The sequence below is a fragment of the Maniola hyperantus genome, chromosome 18, assembly GCF_902806685.2.
Source record: "Maniola hyperantus chromosome 18, iAphHyp1.2, whole genome shotgun sequence".
In the NCBI taxonomy this organism is placed as follows: Eukaryota; Metazoa; Arthropoda; class Insecta; order Lepidoptera; family Nymphalidae; genus Maniola; species Maniola hyperantus.
The window spans coordinates 9622848-9648377 of record NC_048553.1 but is presented as its reverse complement, the minus strand read 5'-3'; the positions used below and the strand labels follow the sequence as shown (position 1 = coordinate 9648377).

At 44.0% G+C, this 25530-nt stretch overlaps 1 protein-coding gene across 1 annotated transcript; it reads right to left on the bottom strand.

The window, feature by feature from the left end:
* Positions 1-14: 14 nt before the first annotated feature.
* LOC117990894 (venom protease-like) lies at positions 15-24710 on the bottom strand. Its single transcript, XM_034978391.2, has 7 exons — positions 24549-24710; positions 8004-8134; positions 7016-7181; positions 6160-6341; positions 4030-4138; positions 2676-2853; positions 15-1990 (listed from the first exon to the last, which is right to left on the bottom strand). Exons 1-7 carry the CDS (start codon positions 24613-24615, stop codon positions 1747-1749), a joined length of 1077 nt encoding a protein of 358 aa, XP_034834282.1. The 5' UTR covers positions 24616-24710; the 3' UTR covers positions 15-1746.
* Positions 24711-25530: the final 820 nt, after the last annotated feature.

The following is a 25530-nucleotide window of genomic DNA, read 5'->3' as shown; positions in this document are numbered from 1 at the left end:
TTCTTAAAATATTACAATATATTTATTTAAAAGCACCTACTCATAAAATTAAAAGCACACACATTTACGATGTTTTACCCGTAGTCCGGTTCAGTTGTCCGGTCAACCGGACTATGGATAAAAGAAATTATCCATGGTACAGTTAACCAGACTATGGAACATTTTTTTTTATCCATGGTACAGTTGACCGGACCACGGAAGATCTAGTGCTTAAGCTAGATAGTTTTTATTCGAATTTATGTACCTATTATGGTTAGAGACGTAAATTAAAACTACCTGACTATTCATAAGCACTTGTAAAAAGTTTACATGAATAAAAAAACATTCTATTCTATTCTATTCTATGGACGATGACTGCTAAGCCAGAGGTCACACCTACTGGTTCGAATCCCGCGGGGGCATTAATGTTTGTGTGAACATTTGTATTTTGTACTCGAGTCATGAATTTAATATTTAGTATTATGTAACAGGCTACATATTTCTTTATACATTTGTACATGTACAGATAATATGCTTCCCCGTACAAGAGGCTGGAGGGGGAAAATTTCCGTTTTCTTAATTTTTACGTTGTTAATATGTGATTTCAAGCCATATGTGATTTCATACCAAATTTCAGCTTTCTAGGACTTTTGGAAGTATCCTAGAATTTTTGACTAGAGGTTTGCGAAGAAATTATTTTAGGCCATGCCTTAGAAAAACTAGCGAACATTAGATAGTTTTAAGTTCTACATCTAAATATATAAAAGGAAAATGTGACTGACTGACTGACTGATCTATCAACGCACAGCTCAAACTACTGGACGGATCAGGCTGAAATTGGGCATGCAGATAGCTATTATGGCGTAGGCATCTGCTAAGAAAGGATTTTTGGATTCAACCCCTAAGAGGGTGAAATTTGTGTAATCCACGCGGACGAAGTCGCGAGCATAACCTAGTTACAAATAAAACAATATATTTATTCTATAGACCCTCACTCATAAAATCAGTTGAGACCAGGCAGTGCCGAATCCATAGCGTAACATACGCAGACAGAAAACCCTGAAAAACACCCATTATTGTTTACCATAATTGGCACGTACCGGATCTTTACCTAAGACATAGACAGTAACATTTTCGTAATATTAAAAGTACATTTTTAAATATTAAATAACATTTTTAAAACATTTTAAAATGTACTTTTAATATTTATTTATTTATTATAGCCTTTTTGTTCCTTGATAATGGTTCTTACACTTATTAACACACACTTTTATTTATGTCTATAGTTTGTTATTATTTATATGTATTATTTGATTTAATGTTAAGTAACTATATATATATATATTATATATTAAGTATTTTAATATTATGGTCTATTATATTCCCCTAAACAAGACAACCGGACCACGTAAATATTTAATTTTTTTAGTGGCCACACTAAATTTGTATTTTTAAATCGTATATCCACGGAAAATATTTTTTTTCCGTGGTTCGGTTGACCGGACAACTGAACCGGACTACGGGTAAAAGATGACATTTACATGCAGTCATCGAATTCATCCAGTACATTTTTTGTCACCACAACGCTCAACTCATTTCATTTGCTAGTACGTAGGTACACATAAAAGTATGCCGGCGTTTGTTAGTCGAGCCACTTTTCGAGACGCTTGGAGAGCAGGGCAAGTAGAGACAAACGTTGCGATCACATCCTGACTCTAGCGACTCAAGAATGGCGCCAGCATTACAGAGTTTTGTACTAACTACGCTTCAGGGTTTAAGATTGTCCAGAATCCATTTGACGAACTTAGTGACGTCAGTGTAGACCCCGGGGTACGTGGAGCCACACTGCCTTGGTCCGTAGGAGACGATGCCATACTGAATCAGTCGGAACACCCCGTCATACTCGTCCTCGATCATCATGGGGCCACCGGAATCACCGCTGCAGGAGTCTTTCTTGTATTCACCGGCACAGAGGATTTTGTCAGTCCTATCTGTCCCTGGTCCAGAGTTCCTGAAAAAAGAGTACAATTGATTATAATTTATATCACTCAGCGGGTAGATAGGTATGGAAAAATCTGTATAAAAGCGAGAGTAACAAACATAGCTCACAAAGGTGAACTCTGAAGTGGCATTAGTCGGAATCAGGGGTGACACGATATTCGCATCCGCATCCGCAAATGCGGAACATTCGCTCTAATTCAGACATCTGCATCCGTGGATGTGAACTCCTAATATTTCGCATCCGCATCCGCGTCTGCGGATGTCAAAATATTGGCATCCGCAACAACTCTGGTCGGAATGTATAGCTTGGTAGATAATAAATAGTAGCTATACAATATCTATTGAAAAACATTATCTTAATCTGGTATTTTGTGAACCTGGTATTATGCTCTGGAGGGATCAGATGAGTCATAGGAAACGCTAGACACAAGTGGCATACGACCGCGTATACATACGTGTCTGCCAATGACAAATTGTATATTTTGTGCCAATGACAAATTGACAGCATAATTTTTTTTAAATTCCGCACAAGTATTATTTCTTTTTCAAAAATAAATTGTCTTCCATCTCGAGGATGAAATCCATCTCAGTGCTAGCAAAATTGGTTCAGCTATGAAAAGTGAACGAAAATAAATTAAATATGTAATTTAGAATTATCATTTCGCATTTTCGCTTATAGGATATTGATTACATACTTGTTGTAGTATTGCCGACAAGATTCCCCCGTCCTTATGGGGATATCAACCTTCAGCAGCAACGAAGAGTCGGTGCCTGCTTCAGTAGACCCCCAGCCGGCGACGGTAGCGTTCTTACCGCCAAGATCCACATTACGGAGCTTCTTTGGTATTGGCAGACAGACTGGTCCCGCGTTTTCTGCAAATTAATATAAAGTAATCGGAATTAGTAGAACCTTGAGGATGGGAGATGTAGCCTAGTAGCGACAACCCTAGTGGGTACGCTTACTATAGACAGCAAATTTTCAAATCTCTATATCTTCTATCTATGTTCTTCATACATATAAAGGGATAAAATGGCTGACTGACATCAACGTATTAAACCTCTACAAAATTGAGATTTTTCGTGTTGGTTTTCTCTATGAGACGCAGACTCCGAAGTGTTTTTTAAAAGTTCCACCATCTTAGAGCCCACAGCATTATTATCATAAGAAAACCTATCATGTGATAAAATGGAAATGGCCATAAGAATTTTATATTAGGTATACAAGAAGGCAGCAAGTAAGCTGTGGTAGCCTAGTGGTTAGGACGTTCGCCTTCCAATCGGAGGTCCGGGGTTCGATCCCGGGCACGCACCTCTAACTTTTCGGAGTTATGTGCGTTTTAAAGTAATTAAAATATCACTTGCTTTAACGGTGAAGGAAAACATCGTGAGGAAACCTGCATACTTGAGAGTTCTCCATAATGTTCTCAAAGGTGTGTGAAGTCTGCCAATCCGCACTTGGCCAGCGTGGTAGACTATGGCCAAAACCCTTCTCACTCTGAGAGGAGACCTGTGATTTGTAGGGAGCCGGCAATGTGTTGATCATGATGATGATACAAGTAGGTCCTCGTACTTCATAATCATCATTGTTCTCAACCGATAGACGTCTACTGCTGGACATAGGTCACTTGTAGGGACTTCCACAATCCACATATCAAGGTCTTGCACTGCCTGAATCCAGCGGCTTTACCTGCGAGTGCGACTCGTTTGTCCACCTAGTAGTGAGTCTGTCAACGCTGCGCTGCGCTCTCCGGTGCGAGGTCGCCATTTTAGGTCTCCAACATCTATAGGTTTTTCGAATTATGTGACCTGCCTATTGCAACTTCATCTTCACAACCCGCTAAGCTATGTCTGTTACTGTTCGTTAGTTATACGAATCTCCTCATTTTTGATTTGAACACGTGGAGAAACTCCAAGCAAAGCTCTCTCCATCGACCTCTGAGCGACTCTGAGCGACTCCGAGCTTTCTTATGAGGCACATGACCATAGTTAGCGACCAATGACCATGTCTTGGATCCGTAATATGTCATGAATGACAACACTTGTACTCACTGTATGAGAAATCGATTGGTGTTTGAAGACGGAGAAGCGCGATATCGTACTGCACCGGTGGTTCTCCTTGATAATCCGGATGAATAATCACTTTATCAATTAATATGTCCTGAAATAAAAACAGTTTTAAATTGGTAACATTACTAAAAAGATACAAGTATAGAAATTCTTTATTGCAGACAATATATTAGATAAACACGACAAAAAAACAAAGAAACTAAAATCTAAAACAATTGTATGCAAAGGCGGCCTCATTTCTCAGAGTAATCTCTACTAGGCAACCTTTGGTAAAAGGAGAAACTAGGTGTGTTGGATAGTACTTACACGCAATACAGAGAACTTTTTATGGTACATATAATATTATAATTAATCAATATAATAAATACCTAACTAACTAAAACCTAACTAGCCAAAGAGTACCTACCTACTTAATATTTCTATGGGAGTAAAATGAGCGCGCCCTGGGGGCGTGGAGCCAGCTGGTTCTCCGGCCGTACATACTATTGTGCATTACTCGATTTCACTTCACTCTATAGGTGTGCGTTGCACTTTAGGGCACTATCTCACTGGTGGCGCAACAGGTCACGATACCAACAAAATGTATACAGTTGTAATGGAGGGTACCTCTCCTGGTGACCGCTTTTTTGCGCAACCAGGATACTATGTGAGGGACCCTCTAATAATATAATAATCATCTTTATTTCAGATATTACATCCATTTTGTTACAATTCGTAAGGTTTTCAGCAAAGCCTCCTCCGTGCATTGCGGATCATCTTTTATTTCAAAGTGAAGCAGCTTTTGTGGAGTGCTGTATAGCCTCCGCACACATGTTCCTGTAGTACACTGGGCAGCCTAAGACACGATGTCACTCGTTCGTAAGTCCTTCGACCTTTTCACTTTTCCAGGTTCACTGAGTTTATCGCGCTCAGAACCTCTCTTCAGGTCTGTGTGGACGCGAGTTTGCAAAGGTTCGACGTGAAGAAGATTTGCTCATCATGCGTCTCCTCCGTCATCAACCTTTTTGCACTCCGAACGCTTCATTTATTGTAATTATTTTTTTCCGTGTCACTTAGGCATACAGGTCCACTGCTTATTTCTCTGGTCTTAAGTACTGCCTCCCAGTCATTGTGTACACAATGACCTGAGGTATTACACCATTACCAGATACTGCTACAGAAGACTCAACATTGAGGCAACTTTCAATCCTATTTGCCTTCTCATTTTTATCAATACATGTTCTAGTTTTAGGGTTCTTTTCCTTCATTCTTATGTATATAATACTTGCCTTACTTAATATTTCTTTTTTTTTTTCTGTTTCTCACTCCGTAGGGGGGTGATGTAGAGGTGCAACCTCTACCGTTACTTGGCTGGCAGCTATTAAGAAAACTTCGCAGCTGCCACACAACAATATTCAAATTTGGAACGCAGTGGGGAATCCTCCTGGTCACGCACGTTACAAGATTCCACATTCCCTATCATCCGCTCGTCACGTCAACATCTTCTACCATTGTATTATATAAAGCTCGCGAGCTTTATTGGAGGATTCCCCACTGCGTTCCAAATTTGAATATTGTTGTGTGGCAGCTGCGAAGTTTTCTTAATAGCTGCCAGCCAAGTAACGGTAGAGGTTGCACCTCTACAGTAATAAAATTTATTGTTAATGACTATGTTAGTAAGTAGGCTGATTTATGAACCATTTTATTTGTCTATAGGAATCTACCACCCATGAGACACTGAGAGTGCATGTGCAAACCAACCCAGTAGTGTCTCATAAAGGGATTATCAAATTTTTCAGATAAGGTTTTCAGAATACCGTTGGAACTACCTCGGATTCTGCTCATCACTGAAGCTGCTCGTTTTCTCATGATTGCATAAAAATCGTCGGTATGAGCCTCCGCAAACATCAGCGACGCACTGCAGAACCTCGGCAGCCCCATCAGCACTCTGAATCCATTATTGTATTGGACACGCAAGTCGTTGTAGGCCCTCTGCGTATGTGACACCCACAGGTTGCACGTGTAGAAAGTTTGGCAATATGTCTTAAAGAGCTGCTGTATACATTTTGTTGGTAGAGCGACCTGATTGCGTCACCACTGGCGTCCTAGTGAAATAGGGTAAATAGAAGTTACCTGGAGGTTAGACTCGCAGACAGAATTAAACTGATCCCCCTGGCAGTCATTCCTGCTCAGGATGTCGAACTCTCCGATCCGTACACCAGCGATCTTCTTAGTGGGAACAACGCAGTGTGCAGCCGTCAAAATGTATTTAGAGCTGATCACGCTGCCTCCACATTGGAATTGGAGTCCGTCACCTGTGGACATATTTAAGTTTTTGTGAGTTATAATTATCTTCTTGGTGTAAATTGTAAGGGACGTGCTAACAAAACTGAAACCAGGGATTCAGCTGGATTCAGGAAATGAGCCTGAGTCCCTCAGCGTTGAAATTTTTTATCTGTCTATTCATGTTTTTTCGTTTTTTTACTAAATGAAATCTCTTATGTAATATATATATTTTAGTTTTAATTATTTAATAGATAGTTTATTTAATAGAATTGTCAGTTATTATTAAACCTTGCTAATAAATTCTATTTTACCATAATATCTATCTCAAATTGTTTTAAATAAAAAACCAGTAAATGTGAGTCGGACTCGCATACGAAGGATTCCGTACTATCGTACAAGAAATATGCAAGTTAATGACGGACAGCGCCATCTATGATAATGTGGTAATTTTGAAATTTTTATCATTTGTTGTTATAGCGGTAATAGGCGACACATTCTGTGAACATTTTAACTCTCTACTTATTACAGTTCACGAGATACAGCTCGCTGACAGACAGACGGACGGACAGAGACGAAATATATCTTAGTAATAGGGACCCTTTGGCACCCTTCGTGCACGGAACCCTAAAAACTAAAGATAGAAGGCTAAGATGGAGCGACAAGGCGATCACTGCGCCAGAACGTTCGTCATAAAACTACTTACGTGTGTTGTAAGAGATGAGTACCATCCAGGGAAACTCGTACAGCTTTGCAACTCTCCCACCGACGATACGGCTGCCGTCAATGTCTCCACAGTCCGTTGGCAAGAGAGGTAAGTTCGGATGGTTTTCTATACTGTCACTGTTCACGGGAAAATCGGAACAGCATACCTGTTTAACGGAAGAAAGCAAAATTACTTAATGGACTGAGCGGCCATAACGGGCAGCAAGCAGTCGTGACCAATCGCTTCGGACGGTGAAAAAAGCATCCGCCGAGTTTCTTGCTGGTTCTTCTCGGTAGGAAAGGCAGTCCGAACCAGTGGTAGATGCAGTTGACGATTCAAAAATACTTGTAAAAGTTTAATTAAATATTTTTTTTTTTAATTTTATTTATTTATTTTACTGTACCAGCTACCTACAGCTGCTAAGTACCAACTCGATGCATGGAAAAGAAGAAAAACACTTTTTTTATTATTAACATACTAGTTAGCCATCGACTACGATCTCAGCTGGTGGTAAGTGATGATGATAGAGTCCAAGATGGAAGGGGCCTCACCTAGAAGGAGTATGGCAGTTATTATTAAACCCATACCTCTTTGGTTTCTACACGGCATCGTACCGGAACGCTAAATCGCTTGGCGACATGGCTTTGCCGGTGGGGTGGTAACTAGCCACGGTAGAACCCTCCTACCAGACCTAACCAGATAAAATTTAGAAATTGTAAAATTCCAAATTTCTCCTGCCGGGAATCGAACCCGGGACCTCTCACTAATAAGACCTCAGCGCTTACCACTGCACCGAGCCGCGTCCGAGGAATTGTTGGCGATCCATTAGAAGATGAACCTCACCTTCACACAGCTCGCCTTGCATGTGTCGCAGCCCGTGGAGGCCATAGTCTGCTAAACGCCGCGTCGCGCCTTAAGTGGCCCATAAATAAGGACCCTGGACGGGTCTGAATCTAGTCTCCGACAAAACAGGAATGTTAAAAACCACCTTAGGTTCATTGTTTTCATATCCACAGAAGGCATTTTTGAACTGGCGTCTTGACTCCTCGTTCTTTTTCACGACTGCGAGATCCAGGGCCGCCTGGCACGAACGTAATGGTACGCAGTCGCTGCATACTTCTGTAAAATTATTATGATTATCATCATGATCAACCCATTGCCGGCTCACTCACGAGCACGGGTCTCCTCTCAGAGTGAGAAGGGTTTTGTCCATAGTCTACCACGATGGTCAAGTGCGGATTGGCAGACTTCACACACCTTTGAGAACATTATGGAGAACTCTCAAGTATGCAGGTTTCCTCACTATGTTTTCCTTCACCGTTAAAGCAAGTGATATTTTAATTACTTTAAAACGCACATAACTCTGAAAAGTTAGAGGTGCGTGCCCGGGATCGAACCCACGACCTCGATTGGAAGGCGGACGTCCTAACCACTAGGCTACCACAGCTTTTTTATTCTAAATTATTAAATTACTAGCTGATCCCCGCGGCTTCGCCCGCGTAGATTTAGGTTTTTAAAGATCCCGTATAGCCTATGTCACTCAGGAATAATGTAGCATTCTACTGGTGAAAGAATTTTTAAAATCGGTTCAGTAGTTCTAAAGATTACCCCCTACAAACAAACTTAACGACAATTACCTCTTTATATAATATACAACGGGCCGTGCAGCAGAAATCGTAATATTTTAATTTCGCCATAACTTCAAAACCAAACGTCCAATTTTAATCATTCAAAGACCAAATATTATCTCCATAAACTGTTCTTAGTGATGAAATCATTTATTTTGATAAGGATTAATAGCATGAGTAAAATAAACGCGTTTAAATGTAGTCCAAAAAAAATTCAAGATTTTTAAATAAAAAAATGGTTGCTGTGCCTCACTCGACATAGATGGGTATAGTGTGTCGCGGACTTTTTTGTAGATATTTATAAGATCTACAATTAATTAGAACATTTTATGGTTCTATCTTTTATAGTTTAGGCAGCGTACGCAAAATAAGTAACTTTTCTGGTTGATTTTTTACACCTTGTGTCCGAAAAACCCAAATATCTTACGGAACCCTATTTTTTTCCAAAATAAAATATAGCCTATGTTACTCGTGGATAATGTAGCTTTCGAATGGTGAAAGAATTTTTAAAATCGGTCCAGTAGTTTTTGAGCCTATTCAGTACAAACAAACAAACAAACAAACAAACAAAGTTTTCCTCTTTATAATATTATTAGTGTAGATAAAATCGGTCCAGTAGTTTTTGAGCCTATTCAGTACAAACAAACAAACAAACAAACAAACAAACAAAGTTTTCCTCTTTATAATATTATAGTGTAGATTATAGGTAAATGGAATGGTTAAGCGTGTCTTTGAACTTTTTAGGGTTCCGTAGGAAAAAAAGGAAGTTTTAAAGTCACCTCTTCGTCTGAATATTTGTATGTCACAGCCATTTAAAAAACAGGTCAAGTGGGAGTCAGACTCGCGCACCGAGGGTTCCTTTCTAAAGTCGTATTTTTTTGACATTTTGCACGATAAATCAAAAACTATTAGGCATGAAAATAAATAAAATTCTGTTTCAGCATATACAGGTAAAGCCCATTCATATGGTACCCCACTTGGTATAGTAATCTTATTTTTAAAAGTTAAAAATACTAATTAAACACCGCGGTGGTCGTCAACACGCGCGACAAGTACAAGATTTTCACCAAACCAAACTAAATTCGAGAGTCGAAATACTTCCGCGTAACAGTAAACTTGATCTTAAATGCCTTGTTTTAAAGCTCAAGTTTGTCTACACTTCTACAGCCAGCGCTTCAAGCGGAAACATTGCGAAATTAAAATCAGTGGCATTGAATATTTGACTTCAATTCAAGGCTCTTTAGGTCCTTTTTACTTTGATGTTATTGTGTTTCGACTCTCGAATTCTAGCAACGTTTGGTGAGACGTAAAATCTTATACTACGGGTACTGATTTGGTATTAGGACATTGACCGCTCGGTCGTTCCTTTTCCACCATCCTTCCAACTGCAGTTTTCCTCGTTATACCAGTGTTTGTAACGTTTTGTAAATTGAACTTCTAAAAACACAAATTTTATGTTCTTATGTGCTAGTACAGCATTATTATAATCTAATACATACCTACCTTTAGTATTATGGCTTGTAACTATTTTTTGTAGCTGTTCGTTAAACATGAGTCTTAAGGAAAATCTCAGATAAAATAAATGATCAGATCTACCGAATTTAAGTGGTTACAGACATTAATTTTTACTCATAATATACCTAAAACTGAACTTTTTGACCTATTTTCCTTGTACAGTCATCGGTCAAAAAAATAATTGCGAAATAATAAGCAGAACGTTAGCAGAACATAGTACTTAGCTAGGAATATAACCTGTAATTTACAACTAACTATGGACTGCTAACATAAAGGAACCTACTTAGACGATGGCGACTTCACCATCCGAGTCAGTTCGTTCGTCCGTTTTAAGAATTCCGTTGAAACTCTCTTGAATATGCGGTATAAAGGCGGAAACAAATTTTAAACGCGGCTAACGGACGTGGCTGCCCGCCGCGACTTATAGATACTTATCCGAATAATTAATTGTACACTAAACTATGAAAACTATCGGAGATAAGTAGCGGACGTAACTTAAGGCCGTCCTTGAGCGCTCGGACGTCTGAAAGGATTCTGGCAAGCCGCGTTCCAAACGACTATCTGCCGCGACTTCGGCCGCGGCTTACAGACACGTCCGATAGTTTGTTTCCGCCTAGCCTTTATGTAAGTCTTAGGGATGCAAGCTTTTTCTGTACTAAGTAGCGGACGTAACTTTGGGCCATCCTTGAGCGCTCGGACGTCCGAAAGGGTATTGGCAAGCGGAGTGTGCACATCTATCTGCCGCGACTCCGGCCGCTGCAGATAGATGTACCAAACGTCAAAATTGGTCACAGGGATAGGCCATGAAAAGGTAACAGAGAGGGCTCTTTCTTTATATTATTAGTAAGGAATTAGGGATAGTAAATGTACCTAGGACGTAGGTACCAGTTGTTAACCTAATGTAATAATAATTATAGAGAGAAATAGATTATTTAGCAGTAACTACATATTTTATTGATTTAAAATATAAATCAATATTAATATCATAAATGCGAAACGTGTGTTGGTGATTTAGGGGTACGATAGTTTGCATTCCTGGGGTTGATATAGGTTACTTTTATCCTGGAAAATCAGAGGTCCCGCGAGAGTTTTAAATACCTAATTCCACGCGGTTGATGCTAGTTGTGGTGGATCGGTTGATCAGAGACCACAGCGGGGAGGGGTGAAGTAAAACACCTTTTTCTTGTTAGGCGGACGGAAGTCCGCTCGCCTCGAGCCGTAGAGTGGAAGTGCGTGTCGAGCACTGAAAGTGCCCGCTTTTATTCGGTCGGAGGCGTTCGAAATTCCGAAACTCTTTATTGAAAAAATCATACAAAGCAAATTTGTGTGGTGGGGGTAAATATGGCTCCCAGTCTAATCTTAACAATTGAAGCGGTAACTTACAGCTATGGGAGAGTAAGTGTTACACAGTTTTGGTAGTATTTTAATAAAAATGCTTATGTTAATTATGAAAGGAGATGGCGATGCCTCTATACATTTTTAAAAGGGGGTGGCTGTTTGCCCAATGAGTAAGTATATAAAATTAGTCTTAAAATGAAAGAATTTACATTATTTCTTATGTCCTATCTAGCATCTTACAAGTAGGTATGTACAATAAGTTCTATTTAGTATCTAAGCATGCATCTAATAAGTAAGTATCGAAAACGAGTGTTCATACAGGTTTTTCTCTTATCTTTGATTCGATATATAATTTAAATAGATTTCTACTATGGTAACAAAATAATATTACATTACACAGCATAGTCTGGGAAGAGGTCCCGCAAAGTAGATTTTAAACATTGTAGGTACATAAGAAATGGCAAAAAAAATGACCACCGCGAGCGTAGGTCTCGCAATAGTAGCGATTGTATCGAGCTATTAGCTTTTAATCTCGTAAATGTAAAAAATAGATAAAAGTTGCCCGGCGTGAGCGCTAGTCTGGCAAAAGTAATGTTCCTAGCGAGCTGTTTCGATGTCTCGAGCCAATGGCTGTTGCAATCTTCAACAGTCTCCCCCTCGTGCGAAGATGGAATCTGGAGCACCATTATTTGCGGAAGAAGATTGTGTGATTTTCACCAGGCGGGAAGTTGATCTCTTCAGTATTCCGGCAACAGTACGGACGTCTACTATTCGGATTACTCCGTCTGGACCGGGATAAGTCTTCACGATCTCGCCTTTTGGCCAAGTACCACGGGGAAGAGAATTGTCTATGATGATGACAATGTCTCCAATGGATGGGTTGATGAATCCACCTTTGCCATTGTTATATTTTGGAGTTATGGTAGGTAGATATTCTAGAAGCCAGCGTTTCCAAAAGTGGTCGGTAAGCCTTTGTACTGTCTTCCAGGTAGTCAGCCCAACAAGTTCGCTGTCGGTAAAATCGCCCATGCGATGAGAGCCGCTTGATCGCCCGATAAGGAAGTGGTTGGGGGTCAAGCTTTCTTGCTCATCTGGATCTAGCGAGAGGTCTGTTATTGGTCTCGAGTTTATGAGATGTTCTGCTTCCAACAACAGCGTATGCAGTATTTCTTCTTTTGGGTGTCGAGTATTCAGAGTTGCAGTTAATGCAGTCTTTACTGATCGCACTAGTCTTTCCCATGCTCCGCCCATGTGGGGGGCTCCAGGAGGTATGAATTTCCATTGAATTCCTTTTTCTTCTGTTTTTTCTATCATTTTGTTGAATTCGTATCTAAGTTCTTTATCGGCTCCAATGAAGTTGGTTCCGTTATCACTGTATATGACTCTTGGCGTCCCTCGGCGTGCTATCATGCGTCTCAGGGTGAGTATCATGTTGTCGGTTGACAATGATGTTGCGATTTCCAGGTGCACGGCGCGCGTCGTTAGGCATGTATATAGTGCCACCCATCGTTTATCGGTCTTTCTTCCGATAGTAATGGTTATCGGACCGAAATAGTCTACAGCTGTACACGTGAACGGATGCTGTTTCTGTTTCAGTCGTTCTATTGGTAAGTCTCCAACTGGTGCTGCAGCAGGGATAGCTTTGTGAGTTTTACACCATTGGCATTCTCTTGCTATTAATTTCACAGTGTTTCGCAAAGATGTCACGTAGAATTTTTGGCGTATCTCGTTCATCACGGTGTAGTGGTTGCCATGGTTGTACTGCTGGTGGTAGTGTTTCACTATTAGTCGAGCGATTGGGTGTTTCCCGTCGAGTATAATAGGTTTTTTGTAGGAGATCGCTATGTCTTTAGCAGCAGAAAGACGAGTTTGCAGATGCAGTATGTCATTTTCTATGACGGTGGTGAGTCTTCCAAGGCGTGATGTTTTATTGAGGCGTTTATTTTCTTGCAGAGTTTTGAGTTCAGTCTTGAAACTTTCGTTTTGGATGGCTCGGATTATCAGGTTCTCGGCCTTTTCGATGTAATCGTGTGTTAGCTTTATTCTATGCGGGGTTGCCGGTTTGTTTTGAGTTTGATTGGTCGGTGGATTTTGTCGCTTCGTCTTATCTTTATGAGGTTTCCAGCTTTTGTCTTTCGTGATGCGCTTCGTAGCGGCGGTGCTCTCGGTTTTCTTGGTAAGTGCTTTAAAGCGGTCGACGCTTTGCAAGAAGCGGGCTGTGGCTCGTAGGTATCGTGTCCATGATGAAAACCTTTTTACATCAAGTATCGGCATTTCGTTGTGATGTATTGTTGCGACTGTTTGTACTTTTTCTTCGCCCGTAGGTAATAAGGAACGGTCGCTTTTATCTTGTGGCCATTCTTCGGAATCGTATTTCAGGAATTCGGGTCCGTTGAACCATCTGTGATCGACATTGAAGTCTTTAGGTGGGTTTCTGGTGGCATCGTCGGCTACGTTATGTTTCGTAGGTACATATCTCCATTCGTTGGTTTTAGTGAGATCTTCTATTTCGGCTAGTCGGTGCGCGACGAACGTTTTGAAAGTGCGTGGGTCAGATTTGATCCATGCTAGCACCGTACGTGAGTCTGACCAGAAATATCTCCTTTTGACGGAGTTATCCATTTCGTTTTGAATGCTCGAGGCTAGGCGGCAGCCCAGCAGTGCGGCTTGGAGTTCTAGTCGCGGTATCGAAGTTGGCTTGAGCGGGGCGACTTTTGCTTTCGCCGCTATGAGTTTGACGACGACTTTGCCTTGTTCGATCGTTCTCCAGTATGTTGCAGCTGCGTAAACATTTTCGCTGGCGTCTACGAAAGTGTGTAGCTCCCCCTCGTCTTGGGAATGTGTGCATCGTGGTATGTTCAGGTCTTCTAAGCATTCTAGGGTGTTTACCCATTTTGTCCACGGTTTTATCATGTCTTCGGGTATGGGGTCGTCCCAGCTTATACCCGTGCGCCATAGGTGTTGTATAAGCGTTTTTCCTTGGATGAGGACCGGAGTGGCTAGGCCCAAAGGATCGAATACCGACATGACGGCGCTTGCTACTTCTCGCTTCGTAGGCGGCCGTAAACCGTGTATCACATCTTCCGGCGTGTTGCGGAGATTTAGGGTGAATTTCAAGGCGTCGTTGTTTATTTGCCATATCATTCCTAGAGTTTTTCCGTATTTGTCATGATCGCCAATATGTTTGTGCTCTGGTTGGTCAGTCTCTAGGTCTTTGATTGCGTCTGGGTGGTTCGATGTCCAACCTCTCAGCTCAAATCCACCGCTTTTGTGAATTTTGTCCACTTCGCGGCTCGTTTCCAAAGCTTCTTCGGGGGTTGCGAAGCTTTGTAGATAGTCATCCATGTAATGACACCTTTGTATTGCGTTCACTGCTTTTGGATGTTTTGATTTAAAGTCTTCTGCGTTCCGGTTTTTTACGTAGATCGCTGAGCAAGGCGACGATGTTGCTCCGAATATCAGGGATTTCATTCGGTACTCTTTTGGTTCCTCGCTTTCGGTCTCTCGCCAAAGAAAGCGTAGGCTGTCTCTGTCTTCTTCGCGAATTATTATTCGCAGGAACATTTCCTTTATATCGGCTGCTACAGCCGTGGGTCCTTGCCTGAACCTTAATAAGACTCCGAACAGGGATTGAAGTAGGTCGGGTCCGGCCAGTAGGGCGTCGTTCAGGCTCTTTCCGTTTGTCTTTTCGGCGGCATCAAATACAACCCTTAATTTTCCCTTTTGCGGGTGTATTACAGCGAAATGGGGTAGGTACCAGGTTCGCGGTGATGTTGGTGTTGTGGCAGCTGGTTCTGCGTATCCGTTTGCCAAAAGGTTTGTAATCTGTTTGCTGTAGTCTATTTTGAATTCTGGGTTCTTTTTAAACTTGTTTTCTATGCCGTTTAGTCGGCGCAGTGCGCTTCGGCGGTTCAATGGCATGGATTCGTTGTCTGTTTTCCACAACAGTCCACATTCAAATCTGCCTTCGGGCAATCTTCGAGTTGTTTTTTCAAGTATTGCTAGTGCTCGTTCTTCGGGATCGTTTGTTGGTTTTTTGGGTGTTATTCCCAACGAGTCCAGACTGAAGTGAGATTTGATTAGTTCGTCTATATCCTCAGTTTTTTTTTCAAAGGTGTGATTTGTGAAAAGCACTGGTTTGGGCGTTTCCGTCTTGAGCCCGTGTAGGATCCAACCCAGGCTGGTTAGCGACGCCACTGGTTTCGTTGGATCGCCTGCCTTGAGGTCCCGTGTTACTATTAGGTGCCAGTTGTCTTGGCCGATTAGTAGCGTGGGTGGCGAGCCGTCGTATATGAGTTGGTCTTCTATATCTCTGAGGTGAGGGCAGTCTTCGATGTCTTTTTTCGTTACAGATTGAGGTCTCAGATTCAGCTGGTTGATGGTGTGGGCTTGCAGGTTTTCGTAATTCCTTGAGCACAAGCCTCTTATTCTTAATTTACATTGTGAAGATTGTTCGGTCCTTATCTGGTGGCCACTGATGCCTTCGATTTGTAGGCTTCCTTTGGGGCCTGTGGCTCCTATTTGTGAGGCGACTTCTTCTAATAGTAGGGTGACTGTGGACCCTTCGTCGAGTAGGGCTGTCACTCGCGTCGACCCTTTAGGTCCGTGCAGTTCTACTGGTACGATTTTGAGAAAGGCTCGTGATGTGCCTATGTGGTTCACTGATACAATTTTATTTGTTTCCAGTTTTCTTTCCTGGTGAAGAAGCTCGTGGTGTTTCCGGCTGCAACCTTCTTTTGCGCATTGTTTCACTTTGCATGATAGATGCCTGTGGTTTGTTTTTAAGCATCTAAAACACATTTTTAATCGTTTCACCGTCTCCCATCTATCTTTCACGGGTTCTCTCAGAAAGGAGTTACATTTTGTTATGTCGTGTGCCTGTTCGCACAAGAGGCACTTTTCTTCGTCGATTGCGCAGGCGGCTAGCACTATCTTCATTTCTTCTTCGAATTCGCTGTCGTAATCGTCGTCCGACTGCTCTGACTCACTTTCTATTTGGACGACGTTGACTTTCGCCTTTCGGAATGGGCGTTTGTTGTTTTCTGGTTTTGATCTTGAATAGCTTGGGCCAGGTTCGTCGAAGTCGTTCGACATTTTGGTTAAGAATTCGGAGAGCAGGCTGAGGGTAGGCTCTCTCTTTCTGTCTGCTCTAAACTCCTGCCATCTGAATCTGACTAGCGTATTCATCTTGTCGATGATTTTGTCGGCTATTTCGGTGGCATATAGATATTCTGTTCGGTCTAGTTGTTTGATGGTGTCCACTGCATTAATACTGCGCTGGCGAAGGCTCCTATACCTCTCAGGTCTTCCGTCATTTTAGGTAGCTTGTGTAGTTCAGCTAGTAGTCCCTTTATGATGTATGTTGGTTGTCCGAATCGTCTTTCCAGTTCCTTCAGAATGTTGTCTGGTGTTGAACTCGTATATAAGAGTGACTTCACTGCTTCTTTGGCTTGTCCTTTGAGGGCTCTTCTTATTCTAGCTATATTCTCTATGTCCATGAAGTGTGATGCTGTGCTGGTGAAATGTTTGCTAAATGGGATCCAGTTGATGGGATCCCCGTCGAAGTATGGAAGGTCGCTCATGTAGGTTGGTGGTTTTCTAGGTGCGACTTCTATTTTGTGTTGTTGGAAGGCTTTCATTAGGTTTTCTATTCCAGCATCGTTCTCGCGAGGGGTCGTTGGGTTTTTGTTGACCCAATTGTTTACTCTCTCGATCTGTTCTGGGTCTTCCTCTTGGTCAGAGCTGTCTGCTAGTTGTGCTAGCTCTAGTCTTTTTTGGGCTAGCTCGGCCTCGATTTTTGCTGCCTCTAGTCTTTTTTCCTGGGCTTGTATGCTAGCTTGTAGTTCGGCGCGTCTGCTTACAGAGGTGCGTGAACCAGCTTTTCTTCTAGATTGTTTCTTTTCCATAGTTATAGTTTCTTCTGTGTTTTCCGTTTGGTCGGTACTGGCGGTTCGGTCGGAGTCTTCCGTGCTTTTTGTGTTGCCAGTAACGTCCGTACTGTTAGTTTGTGTTGATTCTTCCTCGGATGAGTCCTTCTTGGCCTTCTTGCTCCTTGTTTCGACGTGGCTCATCTTTGGTCTTCTTTTCCCTACGTTCCCTACGTCCCTACGTTCCCTACCTCCCTATCGGCCCTATCAGACCTGTTCGAGTGGTCCCGAGGAACACGCTCTCCCAGGGATGGAAAGTGAGGAGTGGGTAGGGGTAGGAACCGCCCAGCAGAGAGTAACACGCGGTTGGTGTGCGCAGGTAGCGAGAGGAACGCTCGACTACCCTAGTGCGGGCCCTCCAGGAGGCCACCAACTCACGTGCACCGTACTGGCGCGGTCGGACTGTTCCAGACTAACAGCCAATGAAGGCAAGCTGGCAGTATCGTCCGGTATACTGCTCCCGCCGTGAGGCGTTGACTTAACTGTCTGCCGTTTGGCACCGTTAGGTGGCAGACAGAAAAGCGCGGTAAAACCGCTTAGGGTGTTCGCTGTAAAGAAACGACCTCCCCAACAGGCTTCGCGGTCTTCAGCGGAACTCGTCGGAGCCCCACGTCAATGCACCCGCAGCGATGGGTCGATACCTTTTCTTGTACTTCGAACTGTGAAGGTCTTGCGGAGCGAAGCGATCTTCCCACGGTTGCGGTCTTCGGCGGTGCTCTTCGGAGCCCACTTCAATGCACCCGCAGCGTGTTGGATTCCTCTTCCTCTGCTTGTCGGCCTTCGAGTCTGTAGTCGACGAAACGATCTTCTCACTTGTTGCGTCTTCGGCGGCACTCTTCGGAGTCCACTTCAATGCACCGCAGCTCGTGATGGATTCCTTTTCTCAGCTAGGCAGACTTCTGGTGACGTTGACTTCTTGACGGCTCGATGTTGATTGTTGTTGCCAGCTTCTTATTATCCGGCGCTCGATGGACCATGCACTGTGGTGGATCGGTTGATCAGAGACCACAGCGGGGAGGGGTGAAGTAAAACACCTTTTTCTTGTTAGGCGGACGGAAGTCCGCTCGCCTCGAGCCGTAGAGTGGAAGTGCGTGTCGAGCATTTTGTGTTGTTTCGGATTGACTATGCTGCGTAGGCCCTATTGGCCGCTACAGCGTCACCGGGGGGGTTGGCGAGCGCGAAGCTCCGCCTGGGGGTGAGCCCTAGGGCTCGAAGAAATAATTCGAGAGGTCGGGGGGCAACGTCCTCCTAAGGGCGCCTCCTGTGAGGCTCGGACCACGGCTTAGGATGACGTTGGGATGGGTGGAGTTGTCGGTTTTGTTGGTTAGTCCGTACGCCCCCGAGGCCGTGGCGTGAGCCCACGTCCGGGTGACGTTAGAAATCGGGGACCTCGTCTTCGCCGGCGAAGACGCTGTGATGAGGTTGAATTGTGTAGCCCTACGAGATAGGGTGCATTGTCGGTCATGATTTGATCGTCGGGGTCGTTAAGGACGTGCTTAGGGCGTCTTTTATCTGGGGGGTCGTTTCGGTCAGGGGTGTAAGTCGCTGCCTCAACTATTAGGGGGTTGGGGTGTCTAATGGCTTTCTCAAAATAATTTTTGGAAAGCTGTTTAAAGTAATGAGCTATTGTCGGGAGTTGGAGGTCTCTGTGGAGGTCCACGTTGCGCATGTACCACGGGGAGCCAGTGGCCGTACGCATAAACTTATTCTGTAGGATTTGGAGAGGTTTGAGAGAGGAGGGCGGCAGGTGTGCAAATGCAACACAGGCATAAGACATTATTGGGCGGATGCACGTTTTGTATAGCGTGACTTTATGTCGAAGTGACATTTTGCTCTTTGCGCAAATCATGGGGTAAAGACGGGAGAACACATACGCTGCGTTCTTGCGGACTCTACGAATGTGCGCGGCGAAGCTCATCTTGTCATCAAAGGTTACACCCAAGTACTTGGTATTAGTTTGCCAGGGAATGGGGCGGTCGTAAAGAGTTATTTCAGTCTGTCGAAGTTTGTATTGTGATTTCCTTTTGGACTTTTGAAAGAGCACTGCTGCGCTTTTCTCCGGGTTAACCTCTATCCTCCAAAGGCGGAACCAGTGGCCTAGGCTACTGACTGCCTTTTGGAGTCGAGCTTTAACGTTCCGGTAGTTTAAGTCGGAGCTGTATAGAGCGGTGTCATCCGCGAACTGGGCTATATGAACATGAGGGGATCTGGGAATGTCGCTGGTGTACAGCGCGTACAAAAGTGGCGAGAGCAGGGAGCCCTGAGGGACTCCTGCTCGAAGAGGTCTTGGGGAGGATAGGGTTCCATCCAGACGGTAGCGGAAAGTTCGATTGGTGAGAAATTCTCGTAGTAAACGTACGAGTCTTTCGGGCACGCCTAGATGGTAAAGCTTGTAGATCAAGCCGGCGTGCCACACCTTGTCGAAGGCTTTGGCTACATCGAAGAAGAGGGCTCCCGTTGGGATACCTCTCGTTTTGAATCGGTTGAAACCGAGAAGGATGTGCTCCGTGAGGCGGTGCACTTGATGAACACATGAGTGTCTGGTTCGAAAGCCAAATTGCTCGTCGTTGAGGAGGTTTTTCTCCTCTACGACGGACCTAAGTCGATTAAGGATGACTTTCTCATACACCTTGCCAAGGGTGTTGAGCAAGCTAATGGGGCGGTAGCTAGTAGGGAGGTTCCTAGGTTTCCCTGGCTTGGGGATGCCTATAACGGTAGCTTCTTTCCACCTGTCGGGGAAGGAGCATCCCGCCATGAGGGTGTTGAAAATGACAACCAGGAGGTTGATTAATACATCGGGGAGTAACTTTAGTGTTTTGTTATTAATAGAGTCGGGGCCTGGGGCTTTTTTGGCGTGAAATTCTTTGATAATTAGACGAACTTCGCCGCTATTCGTCGGGAGGATTGGATCGCCACCTGGGGCGGAAGAGAAGATAGATGCTAGTTTGTTTTCGACTAGTTCTATGTGGGACTTGTCTACAGAGATGGTGCTCGGGGAGCATTGGGCTTCTAAGCTATCAGCCAAGCATTCGGCCTTATCGACATCTTCAAAGGCGGGTGGTTGATTGGGACGTAAAAGCGGAGGAGTGGCCGAGACAGGGTCGGCTTTGAGAGCTCTCGCCAGGCTGTAGTAGGCTACATGCGATGGCTTGAGCTCACTCAGCTTCCTGTCCCATTGTTCGTCGCGGAGTTCGGCAAGGCGAGCCTTTACCTCCCTCTGGGCTCGCCAGAGTTCTCTCCGGTTGTCGGCGTTAGGACATGCGTCATGGGCTCTACGTTTAGCGTTTTTGATGGTGATGAGCTCTCTGGCGTCGTCCGGCAACTGTCGACGGGTGAAACCGTTCGGCATCTGTCGGGAGCAGGCGCTTAGAGCATCGCGGATATTATGATTAGTAAGGTGCAGTGAGGCTGCATGCGCTTCATCTAGACTACCTATAATGTCAGGAATTTGAGAGATGTGCACAGAGTCTATAGACTTAAGATGCTCTGAGAGCTTCTTGAAGTCAATGACTGTTTTGGTCGGGGGGGCCGCGGTGGGCGGGGGTCCTAGCCGCATTAGGACGGGACGGTGGTCTGAACCTAGCTCGGACAGCACCTCCAAAGGACTCACCTGAAGGGCGATGTTCTTTAGAAGAGCTATGTCGAGTATGTCCGGTCTGTCTGTTGAATTGTCGGTCATTGGGTAACGAGTCGGTGTGTCAGGTGCTATAACTATGAAGTTAAGATCGGGGCGGTGCGTCAGTCTTTCGAGTTGGCGTCCTCGTGTGTTCGGGGAGCGGCAATTCCAACTTTGATGTTTGGCGTTAAGGTCTCCGGCCACGATAACGGAGTCTCCTAATGAGAGAAGTGCGCGGATGTCACTTTCTAACAGATCTTTCGAGGGAGAGAGATAGACGGATGCTAGTATGACCGACGGATGGCCAGTCATACTCACCTGACATATGGAGGCTTCCATATTGGTTAGTTGTGGAGGATCGAGAGGAGTGCAGTGAAGAGCCCTTCTGTAGTATATGGCAGTGCCACCCTTAGCAGTGGCCCTGTCGTTTCTGACTATATTAAAATTAGCAATTCTGGGATTACTTCTACTAGGTTTCAAGAAGGTCTCTTGCACTAGGAGAATGTCGGTTTGATGTGCACATACAAATTCGCGGACTTCGTCCATTTGGTCGATAAGGCCGTTCGCGTTGTAGAACGCGACTACTAAGGAGTGGGGTTTTAATCTACCTTTGGTCGTACTATCCATTATGGGTTGCTTTAAGGTTATTAATGGAGATGAGCAGACCCAAGTGTTGGGTAATAGCTAATTTGGGATCCTTCCTGAAGGTCCGGGCGAAAACTTCCATCTCCACTATATCAATAGAGGCGAGGACAGTTTCGATTAAGTGGAGATTATCCGCAGCGTTAGTCGCCGCGGATGAATGGAGAGAAGGCTCTGCTTGGGGCTGGGGCGTAGGCGCGGAAGCCTTTACCGGGGCTGATTGGGCGGGCTTGGCCGGGGCTGGTTGGGCGGGCTTTGGCGCAGGAGGGTTAGCCCTGGGAAGGGGTTTTTCCCATGCGTTGGTGGCCGGAGCCGGCGCAGGGACAAATTTCTGGGCGGGTTGGGGAGCTGCAGCAGGTTTGCGGCCGGCCGGTTTGACCCTTCGCTTTTGCTCCTTGGGGGCTTTAGGGCATCCGCGATAATTCGCGGTGTGCCCTTGAGACCTGCAAAGAACACAGCTCGGGGGTTCCTCGGTAGGTTGCTTCCTGGGGCAGTCGGAGGTGCCGTGGTCCCCTAGGCACTTAACGCACCTGGGGTGGGCGAAACAATTCCTTGCGGAATGGCCGTACATCTGGCAGCGATGGCACTGGCCCATCCTGCCGCGGTTACGGGGGGGCTCTATTTTAAGACCCGTGAGGCGACACACCGATGTGATGTTATGGATTTTCTTACCCGCGGGGGTAAGTTCGAGGGTTACGAGCACCATCTCGTAGGGGGCTTTGGTTCTAGGATGGTACATCCTGTGAACCTCTAGTACTGGCAGCTCCTGGGAAAGGAGGTCTGTCTTTATGTGGTCGGTGTTCAGCTCCTTCGGAAGGCCGCGAATGACTACGCGTAAAACGCGTTCGTCGGGAAGAGCGTAGGTGTGGAACCCTACATTCTCTTGACGGAGAGTCTTTGTGAGAAGGCGATGGTCGCCTGAAGTTGGGCATTGAACTTTGATGCCCACTGCGGTCGAGCGGGCACTCGTGAAGGAGATACCCTGCTGGTCTAAAAGTGGCAGGATACGCTGCCAGCTCAGTTTCTCTCTAATGAAGAGAGGAGGGACTTTTTCCCTTGGCGGTTCCTCCATGGGGGAGTCTTCAGACTCCTCCTCGGAGGTCGCTTGGGAGGTCGTGGGTTGGTTACCGGGCCCTGAAGGGGCTGCAACGCCCACCTTTTTAGGTGGGTTTGCGTGCGACTTTGAGGCCTTCAGCTTTCGCTTCTGGGCCTTCGTCTGCACCGTCATGAATTCCTCTGTTTCAGAGGAGGCTGGGGACGTTTCGGAGTGAGGCTCCTTGGTCGGGATCGGTTTTTGGGCTGAAGGCCCGGCTGGGGTTTTGGAGTGAGGCTCCTTAGTGTCGGTCGGTGTCACGGTCGGGGTGTCGTCCTCCATGGCCGTGGCCGAGGGAGGAGATGCCGGGGGACGGTCGTAGCGCGTAGGCGTCCGACTCGCATGTACCTTAAATTTCTTAAGGTAGTTGGGGTCTCGGGTCGCGAGGTCGGCGATGAGAGCACTCATGTCGACGTCTTTGTAAAATGTCTGGGGGAACTCCGGGCCCTGATGGGGCCCAGGAGCGGGTTGGTCGGGGTGGTTGGGGCCCATAGTGGACCCGGTGGCGCTAAAGGTCCTCCCTGCCAAGGCAGGGTGGTGGGCGTGTCGAGCACTGAAAGTGCCCGCTTTTATTCGGTCGGAGGCGTTCGAAATTCCGAAACTCTTTATTGAAAAAATCATACAAAGCAAATTTGTGTGGTGGGGGTAAATATGGCTCCCAGTCTAATCTTAACAATTGAAGCGGTAACTTACAGCTATGGGAGAGTAAGTGTTACACAGTTTTGGTAGTATTTTAATAAAAATGCTTATGTTAATTATGAAAGGAGATGGCGATGCCTCTATACATTTTTAAAAGGGGGTGGCTGTTTGCCCAATGAGTAAGTATATAAAATTAGTCTTAAAATGAAAGAATTTACATTATTTCTTATGTCCTATCTAGCATCTTACAAGTAGGTATGTACAATAAGTTCTATTTAGTATCTAAGCATGCATCTAATAAGTAAGTATCGAAAACGAGTGTTCATACAGGTTTTTCTCTTATCTTTGATTCGATATATAATTTAAATAGATTTCTACTATGGTAACAAAATAATATTACATTACACAGCATAGTCTGGGAAGAGGTCCCGCAAAGTAGATTTTAAACATTGTAGGTACATAAGAAATGGCAAAAAAAAATGACCACCGCGAGCGTAGGTCTCGCAATAGTAGCGATTGTATCGAGCTATTAGCTTTTAATCTCGTAAATGTAAAAAATAGATAAAAGTTGCCCGGCGTGAGCGCTAGTCTGGCAAAAGTAATGTTCCTAGCGAGCTGTTTCGATGTCTCGAGCCAATGGCTGTTGCAATCTTCAACACTAGTTGCTTCTAGTTTCTAGTGATCTGGAGATTTTTAACGTTTGGCCAGTTTTTTAATTAAATAACGGCCGGGTATATAATATTGAAGGTACATCAAATCTTTGAAAAGAGCAACCGCCGAGTATCTTGCTGGTTCCTCTCGGTAGGAAAGGCATTCCGAACCGGTGGTAGATGCATTTGACGATTCAAAAGGTAGGTAATAGTTTAATTGTGTTTTTGTTTTTTTTTTTTTATATTTATAAACCAATCGATACAAAAACGAAGCCTATAAAAATGGACGTAGGTACTGTAAGTACCAATTTATGTAAATGTATTTAATTTATGGTAATTTTAGCAGACTGTAGTTCTGTGTATGGAAAACGGGTTTGGGATCATAGGTATGACATTAAAGCTGATTGCATGTAAATGTTTATCAACCATGCAAATAATATCTACCTAAGAAAAATAATTGCATAAAAATAAGTTTAAATACTTACTTGCATGAGCTACACCGCAACTATACAACACAAGGACACATAATATTAAAATATTTGATAGAAACATTGTTTAGTAAATGTTGTTTAAATAATAACATATAGTTATGTAGCAGGTACTTCTGGCTCGACGTGTGTATACAAACTGACCGGAGACTTCGATGGTCTCGCCTTTAGACCCATGAGGTCACTTAACACGTTTATAAAATATCTTGGATGGGAAAATCCATGCAAGCATAGCAATTTGAATTAATTTTGTTGCATGTCATGAGGAACATAATTAATTTATTTACTTACCTACTTAATAAATAGGTATTTCAACTTGTTTTGTGTAAAGAGGTTAATCAATCATTCTAAGCTTATTTCGTGGTTTAACGACATTTTTAGGGTTCCGTACCTCAAAAGGAAAAACGGAACCCTTATAGGATCACTTTGTTGTCCAGACAGACAACAAAGTGATCCTATAAGGGTTCTGTCGGTCTGTCAAGAAACCTACAGGGTACTTCCCGTTGCCCTAGAATCATGAAACTTGGCAGGTAGGTGGATCTTATAGCTGGCATTAGGGGAAAAATCTGAAAACCGTGAATTTGTGGTCACGGTCACAAAAAAATTAAATTGTGGTTATGATTAGTTTATTTAGTATTTTCAATTTTCTAAGTAAGATAACCATATCAAGTGGGGTATCATATGAAAGGTCTTCACCTGTGCATTCTAAAACAGATTTTGATTTATTTTTATGTATCATAGTTTTTGAATTATCCTGCAAAATGTTGAAAAAATACGACTGTAGTACGGAACCCTCATTGCGCGAGCCTGACTCGCACTTGGCCGGTTTTTTAAATGTAGATAACGGCGGGTACATACCACGATTAATTTGATGTTTTTATTTGTCGATATTTCAACCCGATTGCACGGGTCGTGGTCCCGCCGCGTCGCAAATAAAAACATCAAATTAATCGTGGTATACCCGTTATCTACATTAAAA